The following is a 19,600-nucleotide window of genomic DNA, read 5'->3' on the forward strand; positions in this document are numbered from 1 at the left end:
CCTGTCCCCTTGTGGAGACACTGTCCTCTTAGCAAAAGCTGTGTGAGGAAGCCGTTCTAGAAGGGCAGATCAATTGGCTGGGTGTGTGTGTTAGAAGAGGTAGGAGAGGGAGAATGCCCATGGGGTTCCAGACTTGCTCATTCTACTTTCTGTTCTCAGGAGCCTACCGTGCGTGTACTTCTTTCTTTCTTTTTCCGTAGGTCTACCATCTGGTATGAATCTTATTTCCCCTTCTTTGAATTTCTACTCTCCTACCTGTCTCTACCTCAGTCTTGGCTTACCCTGTGTGCTTCTGCTGACACTCCAACTAATAATGATGGTTGTATTTTTCTGGTGCATTTCTGCATCAGAGACAAACAGCAAAATCCCCATTTGCTACCTGCACTACTCTCCCAACCCAGCTCCCTGAGTCTGTCATCAGGGATCCTTTGGCAAGAAAAATCTGAGCTCAGGCATGTGGTAATTGTGTCCAAGACAAGGCCAGGCCAAAGGCAAATTAAAAGCTAAAGGAGGTCTACTCAGCCTAATGGGGTTTCTAGTCAATGAACAAAATCCATGGACAGCTGTGAGCGAGGGGTATTGTCAAACTAAGAAGACAGAAACCATAAAATCAAAACAAAGGAACAGTTTTCAATCCAAACCATAAAATCAACACAAAGGAATAGTTCTCAATCCATCCTGAGAGCCACCAAACAGATCTGAGGAAAGTGAGAAAGGGGGGAATCTTTTTCACTATATAAAAAAGTCACTTTAATATGAAAAAAAAAAGCCCTCCTTTCCTTTAAGTAAAAGATCTGGTATCAGTGAATTCTCAGCATCCTGCAAAGCAACCATCCCTCCATCAGTATCACCTTCCTAGAACAGTTTCATGCCACATGAACTCCCACATGGACAAATGCTACAAAGAAACTGTTATAGGCATAACTCCCTAAGAGCCACCGAGGCAAGTAACTGAGGGTTTGGGCCTTGGGGGGTGCTTAGAAGCTAAAGGCCCAGCTGCAGCAGACAGTGGGGGTGGGGCAAACAGGAAAGAACAGGAACTGGGGGACACCTTTTTTCCCCCAAATTTCCTCTGCCTATGGCTGTCACCTGTCATCCAGCTGTGATGCTAAGCCCCCTCAAAACACACACACACACACACACACACACACACACACACACACACACACACCCCAGAGAAAGAGAGCAGATGTGGGACTGATCTGTGGTCAAAGACCAAAGCAAAAGCAGAGAGGAGAAGAAGAATTAAGAAAAGAACTCCCACAAGGAAAAGCACTGTCAGCCTTTTCATAAACCATACAGAATCTCAGCTGGTGGGGTTTTTCTAGTAACCATGTACTATGGCTTTATATTTTTGAAGCAAAAATCATATGGGGAAACCATAATCAAGACAAAAGGCCTTTAAATGCTGTCAGGTTTTTCCATGAACACAGGCCTTACTAATATTCTTTGTGAGGACTTTTTGGAAAAAAAAATAATCAACTAAGTTTTCAGTTTTCTAGGGTTGCAGAGTCTCGGAACTCTTAGTAAAAATGTAAAAGGATACTCCTCTTTAAAAAGGGGGGTACAAAGAAAAAGCATAGGGAGTATACATGATGGTGCATGATAATATACTGATCACTCATTTAAAATTCCTATAAAAATTTCACCATGAAGCCCACTGTTTCATATAACTAATGAATGATGATAAAAAGAAGAAAAAAAAAACTTACTTATCCTAGACAAAGAGTTTGTTCTAAAGTTTGACCAACGTCGGGAGAAGAATCTCAAAGATCTACCCACACAGATAAAAGCTTTTCTCCAGTCATATAACAAGTCCCACTAGAAAGATTCAAAGAGAAGAACTGACCCTCGGGGCGAGCCGTACCTTCTGCAGTCTTGCCACCTTCTCGTAGCATCCATCCAACTCCTGCCGCAAGTTGCGATTCTCATCAGAGAGGATCTCAACCATCTGCTGGGCTCTAGAGACGATAGCAAAAGGGTCAGCTGGCATGGGCTGATAAGAAGCAGCCTGCTGAGCCCGAGGCATAGCTGCGTAGGCTTCTGGCTGCTGCTGCTGCGCTGGAGTCAGGGTGGGTTGGGAGTGCCGGTAGTGGTCCCCCTGATGACTCTGATTTGAAAGAAGATGCTGCTGATGCCTTGGCAGGTGACCGGAGTGGTCTCCTTGGTTCGAGACCAAGGCGTGTGGCCCAGAAGGCAATCTAGCAGACGGTGGAGACTGCAGCAAAGGCAAGCTGGAAGCCCCAGCTGTCAAGGAAGAACTCGGGCTGTGAGGCTGAGAGTTCCTGGCTGACAAAGACAGCGACGCGATGTCCTGTGTTGCCCTGAAAAACACAAAATGCAAGCTCTGATGAAATTCAGCCCCAAGGCACGTGGAGCTATCCCCCCCAATACAGGTAAAGTGAGAAGCAGGCTGAGTTCGTTCCCCATCCACGACCTCTAGAGTTCCTTCTTACCGAAACATTTTGAGAGTCTGTCCAACTGCTACTGCTCACTAGCTATGCTCCTCTGGGATATGAAACCAGATAACTTCTGAGGTAAGTAGGAGAATCTTAAGATGACTATCTCCACATTCATTGCTCACTCGTTTAAAATTCCTTTGGTACAAAGTAATGCTCATGTGGTTGACGGAAAACTGAACCTGGCTGAAAAAACTTTACGTATGCAACCTATCACATGCAAAGACTCACATTTGAAAAAAAAAATGTTTGCTGGCTTATTTCAAACAGTCATTCTGCCTTTCATCTTCCCACCTGTGACCACCTTGGAGAATTCCTACAACCAAGAACTATTTAAAGATAAGAAGACGATTTTTGAATTTAAAGAAATCAAATAATTATTGTTCATTTCAGTTACTAATTTAATACATTTGAAGTGACAATATGAAGGCTTGGGGACACAGGCAACACCATCATAATACTTGATATACTGAATCACAACATTTAGAAATTAGAAAAACTTTAAAGAAATTATTTTATTCAACAGAGTGAAACAAAGATGGGGGGGGGGTGGTGCTGAGGATTAGGATGACATACAGGGTGAGAACACAGGCCTAAAGTGTGTAAGGCCCTGAGTCCCACCCCGAAGGAAATGAACAGAAGGAGACTGAGAGACAGAGATTGAGGAGAATTGATTCAGGCAAGTCAGTGGTGGGATCCCACTCTTATCTTCTGGCTCCACTAATTTCTGAGCAGGGCCGGATAAATCCCCAACCTTACAGAATGTTTGAGAAAGAAAACTTCGGCACACTGATTTTTGGGACCTGATTACTAGACAGAAGAAATCTCTAAAAACCCAATAAAGGAACTTTTAGGACTTGTCACTGTTCACTAGCTGGACAACCTTGTTTAGTTACTTAATATAGAAGCTGGAGTGCTCCCAACCGACAGAATAGCCGTGTTCTATGAGATCCTTTGGTGTGTTCTGGTGGGCATTGGGCATGTATGTATAGCACAGACAAACATGCAAGCCAGTAACCCATACATATAGAATAATTTTTGTAATTACTCTATCTTTTGGGCATGGTGGCACACGCCTTTAGTACCAACACTCAGGAAAAAGCAGAGGTAAGCAGAACTTTGTGTTCAAGAGCAACCTGGTCTACATAGTGAGTTCTAGAGAAGCAGGGTTGCAAGTGAACTGATAAAATACTGGGTCCTTCACATGTTTTGACTCTATAAGAATTATGGCTTATTATCTACCAGTGAGATGCGGTGGCCTTGTTAGTATCTTTGAGATGGAATAACATGTTAATCTTTGTGATAATTTGCATAAAATTCTTGATAGAAGTAGGACAAATGAACAGGAGCAATTAACTTTTCACCACTAATCCAGAGACTCTAACATATTTCTCTATCATACACTCCAGTCTCCAGCATCCCTAACTGCTCCTCCCTATACAGACCGTTTACAGCAACCAAATCATTGCAAATATTGACTCACAGACACATCCAATGACCTTGATACTCAGAAAAGCATTCAAACATGTTTTAGACACTAGGGACTGTCCTGAAGTCCCTTATGTGGCTCTAGCATACACACATTTGTCCAACTTTATACGTATGTCACTGGAAATAACTGTTTAATATTGAAGAAACCATGCCAACAACTTACTTATAGAAGACGGATAAGCTACTGGAAGACGTGACTACACTAGCAAGTTGGTGCCATACATAACTTTTCTTTCCAAGAGCTAAACACATTCAGTCGTTCTAAATCCAGGGATCAGCTTATGTACTTACTTGGTAAAGGGGGTTCCCATTTTCTATTCTGTGGACCTTCAATTTCCATACAGGTCAAAAACAACTATGTGTTCTCTTAACAAGGTCTGTTTTAATTAACTTTCAATATAGAGTTAGAATGTCCTGGGATTGCGGGGGGGGGGGGGGCAGTGCATCTCTTGGGCAGAAAGAGGGTCTTAAATTTCATATTTTCCAATCCTGCTTTCAAATTTTAAGAGGAAAGAAATCACTCCACTCTATTTTGCCCCTGTCCTTGGGATCTGGAAACCTATTGCCTGAAAGACATATCTCTCTGAAAGACCAAGTACAGTTTCAAACTGAACATACAATTAAAAACTCGGCTTCCTCCCAATAGCTCCCCTAAAAACTTATCAAGCAAAAAGGGCCCTTTCTCTCAATCAGGGAGGCATCTGTCTCCCTCCTCCCTGAGGGTTGAATGGCCTGTCAAGGCCTGGACAGAGCACAGCTTCTCAGGGGTCTAGAGAAAGATATTGCAAGGTTTCCGGAAGGTCTCTAGGGTCAGATAAGCCCAGGATAAAGATAAGCAAAAACAAAACAGCTAGCCCTTGACACCCCAGGCTACAAAAGGAAGCAGAACACAGTGGTGTTGAAAAAACCTTCAGTCCCTTCACCGGCAGATTTGCAAACAAGTTAAGGCTTGGGTAGTTGAGGGTGGGGAGGGAGTAGAAACCCTCTGCTCCATCTGGGCTCCAGGATCTGCCCACCATCAAAAAGCAGGGCAAGGTTAACACTGGAATGAGCTTCCCTCTGAGAACAGGGGGTTCTGGGAAAAAGAGGCAGGTTGGGGAAAACTATGGCAACATGTCAGGGAGAACAAAAACACACTGAAGAGTAAAATAATAAAAGGAAGAGTAATGATGGCAATAAAGGGGCAGACAGGGACTCAGAGGAGAGCATTCTACAGGTTCTCCTACCCCACAGCAGCTGGAAACACTCCCCACTGACATAGCTCACTGGGAACAACAAGCCACCACCAGGAGACAATAGAATCACATGATCCCATGGACAATCTGATCTGTCTCCCTGCCTGTTCTCCCCAACTCTAAGACTCCTGGGCTACCAGTTCTCTATCAAACAGAGGACCCATCTGTCTATGCTGGAGACCACTCCTCCAAAAAGCAGCATTTTTGGAGGGCACATTCTGAAAGAGAACTTATAAAGACAAACAAGGACGAACATGCACACATTCAAACATGCACACTGTCGCGCCCGTGTGCGCACACACACACTTGCGCGAGCGCGCGCGCGCGCGCGCGCACACGCACACACACACACACACACACACACACACACACACACACACACACTTGCCAACCTGAGTACAAACCCACACACATGTAAGCTCCCCCTCCCCTCCCCAACATACACTCTCAACAGAACACGTGCCACCAACAGCTTCTGGCCAACCTCTCACCACTGAAATGGTCCCTCTCCCAGGCTCTGTGACAGTGAATGTGGATCGTGGAACAGCTTGGGAATAATTCCGGACCATTCCAGTTGCACAAGGAGCTCTGTTCTGAACTACGGATTTAGGTCACCCTGAGATTCTTCTCAAAGAGCATTTCAAGAAACCTCAGAACTGGGCATGATTTCAACAATTGAAAAGGGGGGTAGCTGCTTTATAAACAGAAATAATTTAATTTTTACAAGCACTTGATCAGTGTCTAAACCTAGGATGCAAAAGAGGTTCAAGCACTTAAAAAGGCAAAGATTTAGACATTATTTTTTTTTTTCAAATGGTTTGGCCTTGTTTCCCATCTGGAGTTCTAAGTATTTATGCTATTTATTTAGATTGTTTTTTAAGTAGGGAGGAGGGCATGGGGATAAAGTAATCAAAGGATTGTTTATAACATTTTGTTCATTTTCACAGCAAATCAACATTTCATTGACTCTCCAAAGGCAAATGAAAATGACATTTTCTTTTAACAACATTTTGTTAAAACAAAACAAACAAACAAAACAAAACTTACTTTTCATCCTGATCTGACATTTGTGGGTTCCGAATTTCAATGTAGACTCATCAATCTGTCTGTCTGTCTATCTATCTATCTATCTATCTATCTATCTATCTATCTATCTATGTATCTATCTAATCTATTTTTCTGTAAGCTACAGTTACTTGGGAAGATATTTACAAGCCATATAGAACATTAAGGAGGAAAATGTGTCTGTTGGACTGCCTCCTTTTGCCAAAGATCTGCCAATAAGTGCCACTCCCCGGCCAGACCCCGTGCATGCAAACACACAGAGACACAGTTTGTCTGATATACACCCAAAGTTCACATGTAACAGCTCTAGCTTGACAATTTTAATTGTTTAGAATATCAATTACACTGTTTCTGTCCCATAGAGAATCAACTATAGGCATATATTTCTGTGTCAGAATACTTCCCAAGGGCAGTGGGAGGAGTTCAAAGGTAGGGCCTTTGCTTAGCATGCTGGAGGCCCTGGATTAGATGCCTAGCACCATGGCCAAACCCAAAAACAAACAAACAAGACAAACAACAACAACAAAGGCAAGTCAGCCTGGGCTTTGTAGTTTCAAGGTACAGAAACAGGAAGGAGAAAATATACCTATCTTCCTATAAAATATGTGCAGCTTAATTTCTTTGGTTTTTTAATCAGTATGGGAAGGAAAAAAACCCTCTTTGTCTCCTTATTTATTTAGGCAGATCAAAGAGCTTTTCCATCTAGCTTCAAACACTGTGGGAGTCATTTCAGATCCCAAACAATGCTGGTGAATGAACTCTGAAATAGCTTTCCTGGGAAGGCGGGCCATGTGCTGAGCAGGGGGCTTTGGCTTCAGCTCCACTCCATAGCCAACAGACTCTACCACAAGGCAACAGATCAGACGTTGGCCCATCTACAGGCCAGAATGGAGGGAAGGCAGTGTCTCTGTTGCTTCCATACTGATGGGAAAAGCCAAAAAAAAAAAAAAAAAAAAAAAAAAAAGCCCTGGGCTTCCTTGACATTTTCCTAGATTGAATGGATTTTTACTAAGCTATGTAGTCAAAGGGGACTGTGGGCCCTCCCTGGATCTTCCATTCCACTGGGCAGATGGGAAGGGGTTCTTGCACTAGTTGAAAGCTGAATGAGCCTGTCCTGATCCCAGTTACTGGTCTGAGAAAAGTATCAAAGGTGAGGCTTCTGTCTTCCGAAAGCTTTGGAGGACCTTGCAAAGGGTTAAGAAATCACCCTGAGTTAAGGAGCAACAAAAAAAAAAAAAAAAAAAAAAAAAGTCCTAAACTGGTAAGGCAAGGGGAGGAGCTTAAAATGAATTGCCTCTGGATAAAAAAATAATAATAATAAAATCAGGACCTGGGGAGAAAAAGAAATACCAGGAAACTCTAGGTAACTTCTTTTACCTCCACCCTACCCCGCCCCAAGTGCCTTATCTCCTGAGTCACCACCTGCTAGCCAGGAGGTTCTTTCCCAATTGAAGGAGTGGACACCAGAGGCAACGAGGAAGGCAACAGTGATATCACTGCCTGGGACTTTTGAGCCACCTGGGGCTGCAACCCTTCTGGACATCCATCATTATCTACCCCCGGGAAGAGGTCAGGATACCATGCATAACTGTTGCCATTTCTGTTGTAGCTTAACCCTTTCTCCTGCACCATGTCTGAATGGTAAAAATACAAATAATATAAAGAACGACAGGATCTTGTGGGCCAAGGACAATGGGTGCTGACTGACTAATAAGTACTTAGGAAGAATGAAAGACAGGAGACAGAAATGAAAGTGGCGTTCCATTTGAGCATCCAGAGGAACTTCTACAGTGATAAAGTGAATTTAACCTAGATGGTTACAAAACATGAAGAGAAGCCAAGAAGCAGATGAGACATGTCTGGAAGTTAGATGTGAAGTTTAAGGCAAGAAACATTCTGAACCTACATATGTCTATTGCTCTTCCACCAACAACTGTATCTCCCGGACTGTTTAGTATCACAAAGGATCCCAATAATTCTCTGAGAAAGTGCAGACAGCAAGGAAACAGATTGGTAAACACAAACAAACGTGATTTGTGAACCATAGCAGAGATAGGATACTGCAAACTCAGTCAAGGCCGAGAGGGTTTACTTCTGCTTCTCAAGGAAGGCTTTAAGAACTCAGATGACAAACATTGATCCCCTTTTCCACAGGCCTAAGAGGTAAGAGAGTAAGTCGGTAAGAAAATAAAGCATTGCTTTTCTCTTCAGCCACTAGGCAATTTGTTGTGTCGAACACCTGCCCATTCCTTCCCTTGAGATTCCCAGCAGACAGCAGAAAAGGCTGATGGGGGACGAGGCCAGGAAATGACAGAAAGGGGGCTCTTACCTGGCTGCCCCATACTCAGGGGGGTGCTGATACCTCATTAGCTGCCCCTCTGTTCTCCCTGTCTGGTTCAGCCGATGCTCACTATAGAAGTGCCCTGGCTCTTGGGACTTGCACATTACGGACTGGGATGGCACGCCCTTGAACGGATATTCTGGTGGGGGGCCTCGGTGTTCCATGCCCTTCAGACTATGTTGGCTTGGAGGTGGCCCTTGGGCCTTGTAGAATTCACTGGAACTTGTGGGATTCTTGTAGAGGTCATTGGCTTGTGGTGGGGAGAGAGGAGCACTGGTAACAGGTGGGTGGGCTTTAACTCCACTGGTAGCCAATGACATCTGCATCAGTCTTTCACTCAAGGATCGAACATGCCCTTGTTTAAGATCTCTAAGGCCTTCATCTTGGTGCATCTTCCCAGGAGTGAGTCGCTGAACTGATGGGCGTCCCTCGGTTCTCATCTTCTGGTTAGTGACTCCTGTGACATAGAAAGCGGCCCCAACACTGGCATGCTGCTGGCCCCTGAAGTACTGGGACTGGACCTTGGCTTCTTCATAGGTTGGGAGTTCTTCATTATTCTGCATTCGAGGGGACAGCTGCTTCTCCATGACACCGTTTTCTGTCTGGATTTCCTGACCCTGGGGTTCTTGGCGAGCAGGGTGTGCCACAAGCTGCTGATGGTGATCCTGGGAACTCAAGACGTCATTCTGAGGGCCTGGGTTCCCACTGCCAGTGGAGAATGGGGAACTATTCCCTGTGGCTTGCTGGTGTATGGCAAGCAGACTACGATTCTCACTGGGATTGCCATAGCGAAGCTGCTCTTGAAGCAGGCGTTGCAATACCGTAGTTCCTCCGCTTGGCTGATCGTCAGAACTTCTCATCTCTATAGCTGGCGGTGCTTTATGAAGAGAGAGAGAAATTGGGCACTTGGGCTGCCCTTGACCTGGGAAGGGGAAACAGGAAGCTTAAGATCTAGCTGATGTATAAATCAGGCCTCTAAGGGGGAAGAAAACGTGTGTTTTTGATGGTGTGGAATCTATTACAGAAATAAAACAGAGGACTGTATTAATCAACAATTCCATGATTATGTCTCTACCACTGATATCTTGAGGAAGATTTAGCCCAGAAACTGTTTTCTCTTTTACTTTGATTAATCCTAACTTAATTTCAAAAATGAGTAGGCAAACAAGGAGCAGTCAAGTAGGGTGATCAGAGGGGGTCGTTTTCTCTAAGACCCTCACTCACAAGGCTCACCTCTCTGTGCTCGGTTTAACTTAAAAACACAAGCCCTATGGCTGTGGAGGTGCAGACAGAAAAGTGGGCAAATTTCCCTGCTAAACAGCATTTACCGTGCAGTTTCAGCATTTGACCAGAAAAATAAAAGACAAAAGAGTAACATAAATAAACAGTGGGTAAAGAGAGCTTGGCTGGCACCAGGCATAAAGGAGCTCTGCCCTGGTGTTAGTTTTTCTCAGATTGCCTATAACTCCAAAATATAATCTTAAAAATAACATTTTAGTATTCATTTTGGATGCTCCATGATTTAAGAAAGTGGCATTGAAAAAATGTTACTGACACTGGTCTCTTTAGGCCATCAAAGGACAGATACTAAGCTTGCTGCTGCTGCTGGGCAGGACAAGTTGATTTGACATATTTCTCTGACAACATTTAGAAACTGAAAAATATCAAAGTCGTCGATGTTTCAGAAACAAGTATGATGACCACGCCCCTGACTAACTACCATCATGTTCTAAAGAACTGCACTGGATCTTCTAAAACACATAATAGAGGCTCAGATTAAGATTCAAGTCCCAGGCAGACTATGGTACACAGGGAAGCCATACCCACTACTATTCTTCCCATCACTTCTATTTTCTCATCTAAGAAAGGGAATGGAAAGGCACATGCACTGCCCCATCGCACTCAATTTATCAGGCATCCAAGGACACTTTTGAAAAAAAAAAAATCATTCATGTTAAGTACTACAGTTAATGTCTACATAACATTAACTACATGTTAATGTCAAACAGTGAACTTTTCATTGTACAAATCTGGAGTAACTCAGTGTGAATGCACACACTGCACACAAAGTCACTGGGAAAGTCGACCTACTGAGTCTTAGGTTTCCAAAGGAAAACTCTATAGACTCTGCCTACCAGGTGGTCTTTATCTCTGTGATATTACGCCACCTCCAAACTCTCTGCAACTCACTTTTGTGCTTCAGGGCAGGCAGAAGGTGCGCAGCAGATGGCCACTCTGCCTCTGGCTTTTCTTACTTTGATGGTTATCACAAGTTGCCTTCCAACTGTTCTGTAGGGTAATCTGACCCAACAGTTACCCTTGCAAAAGAATGATTTTGGTTTTGGTTTTTTTTTCTTCTTAAATTCAGATAAGTAATTATCTTATGGGTGGGTTTGTTTTGTAAGGTTAGAAATGGAACTCGGGGTCTTAGGCATGCTAGGCAAACGTGCTCCTTCTGAGCAACATTCACAGCCCTAGAAGCTTTCTTTCTCTCTCTCTTTAAACCTTATCCATATTCTTTTAAGAAGTAGAAACTAAGCACCAAAAGTTTAACTAACTTAACCCACAACTTCACTCTCCACTCCAGACTCTCCACTCCAGTGACACTCTGGGATTTTAGATTTGGAACTCGAGAGTCAAATATAAAAACCTCTTCCGTTGCCTGAAATTGAACAGATGACTATCAAATTCTTTTCTTCTAGAAAAAAAAAAGGGGTGGAAACAAGAATGTTTTAGTTAAAGCAAATACCACATCCACCCTTCTCCTGAAAAGCAGGAGAATGCAGACACTGACCTGTCCCAGACCCCATACCTTCAAAGGTATGCCACCCCCTCCCAGGTCACACCCACCCATCCAGCACATTCTCTTAAGTACCCAGTCATGTGGACCTGTGGGCCAACACAAAAACATAGGGCCTGTGCACGCAGGCACACAAATATTCACACTTACGGAAGCAGGCATGCACAAACACACACACACACACACACACACACACACACATAACAAATCAATGGTTCGTACCTATTTCTGCTTTCTTTTAGGCTTAAAGCCTTGATCAGGATAGGGAACTCTTGCTTATGAGCAGCTCCAGAAACCGCAGCAGCAGATTCCCTCTCCCCTAACACTCAGGTTCAGGGTAAGCGCCGGCAAGAGTCCAACCACTGGTCAGTCTGAAATGTTCAGGAGGGGTGGGGAGGAGAAATAAAAATGTCGTTTCTAAGTTGCCACCAAGAGCCAGCAGTTAACCAAACTACTCCATCCAAGGGAAAGTATTGTCCCGGGTTCGCTTGGCTTTTTAAATGAGTGGCAAAGGCTACCTACACTAAGGCAGTAAGCAAACCTCACTGCTCATCAGGTGTATGCAGGAGGCCATACCAGTTCCCAAGAGACAGAAAGGGTGACCCTAGAAAGTGTGGCTGTGTTCATGTCTCATAGCTTTGTAACATTATGTCAACCAGAACCCTGAGTGGTGGCAAAGAACAACTATCACTGTTACCTTGGAGAACAATGTTTAATTGGTGTCAGTAGCAGAATAGGTTTATGATTTGTTTTTTGTACTGTCTTACAAGCTAGAAGGGAAGACAGACATCATAAAATAGATCTGAGGTTTAAAACAAAACAAAACAAAAGGCTGCTGAATGAATATCAAACTCCTGATTCGACTGACTCAGCCTCTGATGGGCAGAAGAAAAACAAAACTTCAGCCAAGTCATTTAATATTTATTGCATATTGACCATTCCAGACATTTGCCAGCTTTGTGCTAGACACAAGTCATATCACGATACAGATGATATATACAGGTCCTGTTTTCATGACGCCTACACTGTGATCAGCAGCTAAGCACTCTCGCACGAGTAGGAAAGCTGAACATCCTACCAGGTTCAAAACAGCAGCCCTTCTCCATACATTAGAACATGCCTTGATTTGCTTTCTCAGCACTTCCTCTGACTTCAGTGTCTCAGCAAAAGGATTCTACGTTTTAAAAAAGCTAAGTACAATTACAACTGGAGGAAACACAAACATCCCACAGATAGAGATTTGAGGTCATCTTCATTTACAATTTCTGCTTTGAATCTCTCTAAAAATCCCTCCAAGTCCAACCAATGCTGTTATAAAATTTAAGAGTGTGTGTTTAGATAAGGTTGCACATGAACCACATCCTGGCCTAGCCATGACTCACTCATATCACTTTAAAGGAAAGAAAAAAAAAAAGCTTTAATCCACACCAGAGGCTCTGTAAGCAGCACAGCAATGCAGAAGAAACACATGAGCATCTTATTTTGGGAACTTGTCCAAAATTTTCAAGTTAAAAAAAAAATCCACAAAACCACACAGTGATTAATTTAACATTATTTCCTTGCAAAGTTGCCAAAAATAAACTGAGCAGATAAAGAGTGAACAAACCCAGACATTTGTCTTTCCACCTTGTTTTGGTCCAAAGTTATGATCATGATCAAAAGAAAAACTACGTCCAATCTGCAAGGTAATTATGTTAGGGTGTTTCCCTCATTTCAGAACAGAGAAGCAACTTTTAATTGGAATCAAAATCAGACTGTGCGCAGAACTTTGGTAAAGAACAATCATGCTTCTTTTGTCCTATTCTGAACAAAACAGTTGTCTGTGTTTCAACTGAAACACAAGAAAACAGCCCAGGGCTTTCAAGTGGGAGCCTCTGGAGAGAATGTGCCACAGGTTTTGTCTCCAGAACTGCTTAGATTCTTCATGCTGATTGAGACTGGCTTTCTTCTGACACCCCATCTTCACTGGAGAAAACCTGACTTGTCTCAAATCTCTTTTCCTCATAAGTTTTTCTCCTCTTCCCTGCATCCTTTGCAAGCCCCCATCACTTTATAGCACCCACTGTGCTCTTCCACTCCCATGCCAGATCTTTTTAGTTTCTGTTTAACAGGAAAGCAAATCAGTTCAGGAAACAGATAGACAGATAGATACTATATATAATTTCTGCTCAGATATGGCTCTGTTCTTAAAGACCTTATGACCATCTGGATGCTAAGGAAAAACATGACGCTGTTAAAGACAAGGTTCCTTGCCTTATGCACAAGAACTTTAAAATGGTATGAACCTTGGGACCTTTAATTTGCCCACATCATGCCATGGCCAGGGATCTGTCATCATCTTCAACCAATAAAGTAAACCTGTTGCTCTTGGACAGAGTGCCTTTGGTGATAATGGACAGGAGAAGAAAGGAAATACCTAGCTCTGTCTTTAAAAGTGCAATATAAATTCATATATCCAGATTGGCTGTAACAGCAAGGCAGCAATTTGAAGCTCAATTCTTACTCCATTTACAGACCTTATCCTCTTCCCATATAACTAGAAGTTGAGCCTAGCACATTAGTGGGAGCTCAAATGTTTTCGACACCAAGGCCCAGCAAAATGAACATTACCAGGTGGCCAGGACAAGCCATAGTTTTGCCCTTCAAATAAATTTTGCAATGTGTCTATTAGGTCTTTCTAGCCCTTGGCCTACCCCTCCCTTCATTCTGCCTCCACTTTACTACAAAATCAAGGATGGAAGCCTCATCTAGAAAAATTTCTTTCTATGTTAAATTTGGACCAATACCTAATACTTTATTTTCAGATAAAGGGTCAAAAATTCTGTGACTATGTCAGTATGAATAAACCATCACGTGGACACATACCCTTATTAAAAGCTAGAAGCACAGACTGGAGAGATTCCTCAGTGGTTAAGAGGAATAACTGCTCTTCTAGAGGACTAGGGTTCAATCAATTCTCAGCATCCACATAGTTCACAACTGTCTAACTCCAATCCCACGGTATAATATGGCTACAATATGCTTTCTCCTGGCCACCATATGCACTGCATATGCATCATACACAAATATATACAGGCCAAATATCATTCAAATATACAAATCTAACATCAGCAGAAATCCCAGAAGTCTCGGTATATGCTCATGTACTGTCAAATTGGGTTGCTTACTGGCCTGATCTTCCATAGACATGAACTTTCCCAAGAAATCTTGTGACACAAAGCATGCATTCAGTTCCTCGCATAGGCTATCCTGAGTTTCTAACAGGTAATGGGGAAGCAGTAATACGACCAGAGGCAAGGGTTCTATAGTCTTACTGCTCAAATTCAAATCTCCAATCAAGGTCTTTATTAATTGCCGTCATCCATGTTCCTTTATCCCCATGGATCTCTGTGGCATCACTTACAAATTAGAAACAATGGTTTCCATAATGCATGGCATGGAGCCTGACACATGGTAAAGACTCCAAAGTTAACTATTAGTCTAATTATCATGTCAGTCAGTTTTCATTCCTTAAATGCTGTAAAAATATATGGTTGTCTTGTTTAAAGTCCCTATTTACATCTCAGTTATTGGTGCAGGGTTTCTTAAACCATCAAATTTGAGAAGATCTCATGGGAGATCACTTGATTAATGCCCCACACGCAGGTGACCAGATTGGCATTTGCTCTTGCTTAACTCCCAGCTTGCTTAGAAGCCGCAGAACGGAAGAATGAGCATCAGTTCTTTTCACCTATGTGATCCATGGCTTAGATCACGTTGGAAAATACTTGAAAGGCCTTAAAATTGTCAAGGCTTAACCAAGCATCTTGTGAGAGATCTGTTTCTAAAACACTAAACCATTTACCAAACTTTTATTACATTTTAATGTGTTTAGTGTGTGTGTGTGTGTGTGTGTGTGTGTGTGTGTGTGTGTGTGTGCATACAATGTTGTACATGTTAAGATCAGAGATCAACTTTCAGGAGTCACCTCACCTTCCACCATGCAGCCTCTGGCGATGGAACTCGATCTTCCTTCCGAGGGGTAGCTGCTTTGACCCATTGAGCCATCGTGCCCAGATGAGGATTAGTCATTCTACTTACACTTTAGTTTATCCTGCACTGAAGCAACTAGCACACACTTGTTGATAGGCAAAACGTTATCACATAGACTGTGGAGGGGCCAGCGAAACACAGAGTAGCAGGTGAATTCTGTTGCCACCACTCTATCTTCTGATATATGCCCATTTCAAAAAAAGGATGATTCAACCATTTTACTACTTCTCACTGCTCATTGCCTCAAAAAAGTAGAAGGGATGGAGAAAACCAGGATGAACATAAAAGGAAAAAAGCTTCTACTTGGATACCTGCTTCCTCAACAATCTCTTCTCACTATCTTTTTGTGATTTATACTTTATTTTTATAAACAACATAAACATGGCATGCAAATATTTATAATAAAGAAGACAAGTCACTTAAAAATCCAGTATGTCAACACAGATAATATTACTGAGCATGTTGTTTAGATGTTAGAAAAGCAATAAAATAAAAGCCTTTTTGTTTGTGTAGCCTAGACTAACCTGGAACTCACTATGTAGGCCATGATAGTTTCAAACTCATGGCAATCTTGCCACAAAACCAGCACAATGAGGCATTAATGTGCCCATAATATAGTCTCTTACACTTTTTTGTAACATATATTTGTAACGTCACAACAAATATCCTAATGGTCATGTGATAGGTCATTCAATGAGTGTATTAACATGTACTTACCCATTTTTTAATTTTTAAGATAGTCAAATGACTTCCAGTCTTGTGCTACTTTAAATAAGGTTATAAAATGTCTTTGTGATTTAACCTTTTGCCATTTTAGAAAATGTTCTGTTATTGATATTAATAAAATCTTAATAAAACATATATTTCTTAATGATACAATCTCACAAAAGAAATAAATGGGTCAAGGAGCACACATTTGTTGACAATCCATTAAAATAAATAAACAAACAAAAATCGCAAAACATCAAAAGCCCCATGAAATCTTTCTCTCACTTAATATAATATTCTGCTCCTATTTCTTTACCAGGTCAGAGCAGGGCTCTGGGGACACTGGGAAGCTCCAGCCAAGAGAATCACTGTAGGACCTCAGTGGCTTTTGAAATGGCAGAGAGTGGAATGTGGGCTCCCCTAGGAATCTAGCTTGCATGCACTTGCCCCAAATTGCCACTTGGCCAAGAAGCTAATTAGCAAAAGCATCAGATGGGTGAGAACAGGTTCATGGCCTGTAATGGCTTATATCATCTTTCATTTTTGCCCTTGGAAAGAACTGACAGTCAGCTCGAAGACATTCAGTTCTAGTGACATTTTGAGAACGGAATTTGTTAGTTTTGAGATCCCCATCTTTGGTCTACTCCAATGGGCAAGTTGCTGTGTAAAACTGAATGTACACAAGCAAGAAGTCTGTGTGCATGTCTCTATTTGGAGCCTCAGTGAAAGTAGCACTTTTAAAAAGGTGACCTGACTTAATAAATAGGTAGTGAAAGCAGCAGCCGGAGATGTCCCTGGCTTCAGAAGAATAGACACGACTGTCATTTCTTCAGTTCTTTCCCAGAACTCTCAGGAAAGTGCTGTTCAGCTTTCTATCTCCTCCTTAAAAGAGCTTAATTACTTTTTCTCTAGTTCTTCCCTGCACTGAATTATGATCAATATCAAAAATAAATTCTTTTCCCTTTATGTTGCTATTGTACTTTGTATATAGTTTAATTTTAGGGCCAATCACAGTGTATTTTCACCAACATTCAGTGAGCATTTACTATAGCTAAGTGTTCACCTTTAGCTTACACTAAATAGACATTGGAGTAGGAAAAAAAACCTCAAAAACAATCAGAGCCCAGGCACCAGAAACTTCTGGGAAAGTCAGATTGGTCTAATATAATATTTCTGCAGAACAAAGAACTATGGTCTATATATCTAATAATGTAGAAGGGAAAATTCTCTGAGCTCTGTAGAAGAACCTGAATTTTTGGATCAAAACAATTCAAAGACATAATGAAATATATATCTTTGGAATTCACTGGTACATTGTTGACTGATAAAGTCATGAGAGTTGGGGCACACAGAGGTGGGACAGAGTTCAACAGAGCTGAGAGAAGATAGGTCCCAAAAGAAAATGATCATTCAAGGATCAGGTGCATTGTAAATGTAAAACCAATTCCTTTATAAATAAAGTAAACTCTCGGGTCCTCTCCTCTATATAAATCCAATGAAGAAGACCTTGCTTCAGGGATGGAAGTACCCAGGAATAATGTAGACACATAAAAGGAGGTAATTCTCCTCTTTTGTGCTTCTAAGTGTCCAAGCAGAAAATTGAGCCAGAAACAGAAGACGAGTGTAACTTGCTAGGATATGAGATCTTGGAGGCCATGGGACCAGCATATGTTCTTTCTATCCTAGAATGTAAACCATGAACTCATGCATTCAATGTGCTCAATATGTGCATAAATAGTGAATAATATTTTCTAAAGACTTGGATAGAAGATAAAATAGAAGAAAAAGAATGAAAAACATAGAATGTTAACAGGATTATTACCTTTTGCTTCTCAACCTTCTTTCTAAGGAGTCGGTGGTTTTTCACTCCTGATGGTTATCTCAGAAACTGTGGATGGAAATAAAGGCAGATGTGATTAACTCCACTTTACAACCATGAGTCCAGAATAGATAGCTAATGTTAATTAACTTGATCAATGTTTTGTCATTGTCTACCAGTAGGGTTGGGACCAGAACCAAATCTTGCGACTTCCTGTCCTATGTAGGTAAAGACAAAACATTCCATAATTTCCTTGTCTGGTTTTCAAGAAGACATTTCACAACAGAATTATTTTAATTAAATTTAAAATTTAATGATAAAAACAAGAAACTTATTCAAAGAGCCAAAGTCACTCAGCACTTCAGCAGTATGTCTAAGTGTGCTCCACCTCCAAGAAAGGATTTAAGACCTTTCCCCAAGCTAACACAGGGATAAGTGGTTTCAGCTAATTCTCATGGGATGTTCTACTGATATAATTCAGAGTCCCCCATTTTGCGATATTACTTTGGAAAGGAGCCCCATTTGCCTGGAGTCAGGTTTTTGTATCGTAGTGAGGCTTAGGTGCCCACTGCAGGTGTGGCATCATCCAGCAGGTGCATGGAGGAGAGCCAATGTTTCATATTGTCATGCCAAAGAGCCTGAGTCACTCTCCCAAGACACAGACAGCTCCTCCTCCTGCTAACCTGCAAGCACCAGGAACCCAGTTTGACTGGGTTGCTTGATAGAGCTGAATTTAGACCTTGCCTTCTCAAAGTACTTGAGTAAAAGTAAACTTGAGTTATGCCACATGCCATATAGCCAAAGTAACTGCGCCAGTAACAGACATTAGGCAGGCATGGCCCATAGGGGGGAAAAAAAGCACCAGGGATTATGTATAAAGAATGGCCATATCCTACAAGTTATGGAGGGAAGTGAGGCACAAAATAGACTTATATTTCATCCCTCTATAGAACATCTAGTCTTCTGCAGATGGTCCTGAAATCTCAGAAGCCAACATTTATTTCCCTAAAAGAGGCAAAGCAAAATAGTAACTATTAGGAAGCATATGCTCTTCCCCCATCACACTACTAACTTTCCCCCTTCACACTACTAACCTTCCCCCTTTACACTACTAACAGAGAGGTGCTTATCCTGGTCACAGAAACAACCAGGTCAGAAAATTTGCCACCCCCCAACACTCACACACAATCCTAATCAGCACCCTCAGGCAGAAAGAATCTCTAGGGGATGAAACAGGTCATCAATATTTTTCTTAGCTCCAAATACTATTTGCTTTGGCAAACAATCTCCCTTTCCCAATCTTAACCCACCTCTCTCCTGCCCCCAACACATGCAGGTATTAAGGCAAACATGCACATGCACACTGAGGGGAGAGGGTTCCAGAGAGAAGAGAATCATACAAGGAGGGAAAATAAAATCAAATGGTGTGTTATGATAAGCCGTGGTATTTCCCCAATTCACACTGAGAATTCCCAGTAGTAGGCTGTGGCTCACAGTCCACAACCCAAAGTAAGAGAGTGAAACAAAGACCTGAACTGAGAAGCCAAATGGAACAGAGGAAATTCAGTGACTTCAGGACTGGCAATCAAAATGTTCTTCCTCTTCTGTGATATTTCTTTTATCTTAGTTTGCTATCACATGAGGGAGCAT

The 19,600-nt window shown here is 42.0% G+C and overlaps 1 protein-coding gene across 2 annotated transcripts in view; it reads right to left on the reverse strand.

Moving 5' to 3' along the window:
• The window catches only part of AMOT (angiomotin), a 57,749-nt gene that overhangs the window by 30,725 nt on the left and 7,424 nt on the right, over positions 1-19,600 (reverse strand). Inside the window, exons 2-5 of one of the 2 annotated variants that reach the window (XM_080909647.1) lie at positions 17,954-18,019; positions 11,614-11,762; positions 8,580-9,513; positions 1,868-2,324 (exon numbers count right to left, since the gene is read on the reverse strand). In XM_080909647.1, the coding sequence (XP_080765773.1) occupies positions 1,868-2,324; positions 8,580-9,451 (1,329 nt within the window). In that variant the 5' untranslated portion in view covers positions 9,452-9,513; positions 11,614-11,762; positions 17,954-18,019. Of the gene's footprint in view, positions 1-1,867; positions 2,325-8,579; positions 9,514-11,613; positions 11,763-17,953; positions 18,020-19,600 lie in introns of those variants that run through there. The other variant, XM_080909648.1, reaches the window with a different exon arrangement.

Source organism: Micromys minutus (genome assembly GCF_963924665.1).
Source record: "Micromys minutus genome assembly, chromosome: X".
NCBI lineage: Eukaryota > Metazoa > Chordata > Mammalia > Rodentia > Muridae > Micromys > Micromys minutus.